Source organism: Penaeus monodon, chromosome 31 (assembly GCF_015228065.2).
Source record: "Penaeus monodon isolate SGIC_2016 chromosome 31, NSTDA_Pmon_1, whole genome shotgun sequence".
NCBI classification, from domain to species: Eukaryota; Metazoa; Arthropoda; class Malacostraca; order Decapoda; family Penaeidae; genus Penaeus; species Penaeus monodon.
In genome coordinates, this window is record NC_051416.1 from 7,631,647 (window position 1) to 7,631,919 (window position 273).

Consider the following 273-nt stretch of genomic DNA (forward strand, 5'->3'; position numbering starts at 1 on the left):
CAGGTCATTGAAATTCAGGAAGATGTTTAGATCATACCTAATCTATCAAATAAAGATTTGATTTCTCTTACCTTACCGATGTATCAATCCTTACCTTTCTACTAATCGATATCCAGTAGCAAAACCCATGTGCTCAAGCTTTGATACTGCTTCATCCTGTTGTGGCAGAGGCAAATAGTAAACTTAACAGTATTATTGGTATTATCATCATTAACATATTGAGATTTCATAAAAATAACTATAATTATTCTCTTTTATTTTCATTACCTCTGG

At 31.5% G+C, this 273-nt stretch overlaps 2 protein-coding genes across 2 annotated transcripts in view; both read right to left on the bottom strand.

Moving 5' to 3' along the window:
* Positions 1-273, bottom strand: part of LOC119593023 (extracellular signal-regulated kinase 2-like) — an 86,647-nt gene that overhangs the window by 70,738 nt on the left and 15,636 nt on the right. The gene's annotated exons all lie outside the window — the stretch shown is intronic.
* The window catches only part of LOC119593024 (trafficking protein particle complex subunit 6b-like), a 7,727-nt gene that overhangs the window by 1,355 nt on the left and 6,099 nt on the right, over positions 1-273 (bottom strand). The window contains exon 2 of the mRNA XM_037941919.1: positions 95-156. Coding sequence (XP_037797847.1) covers positions 95-156 — 62 coding nt within the window. The remainder of the gene's footprint in view (positions 1-94; positions 157-273) is intronic.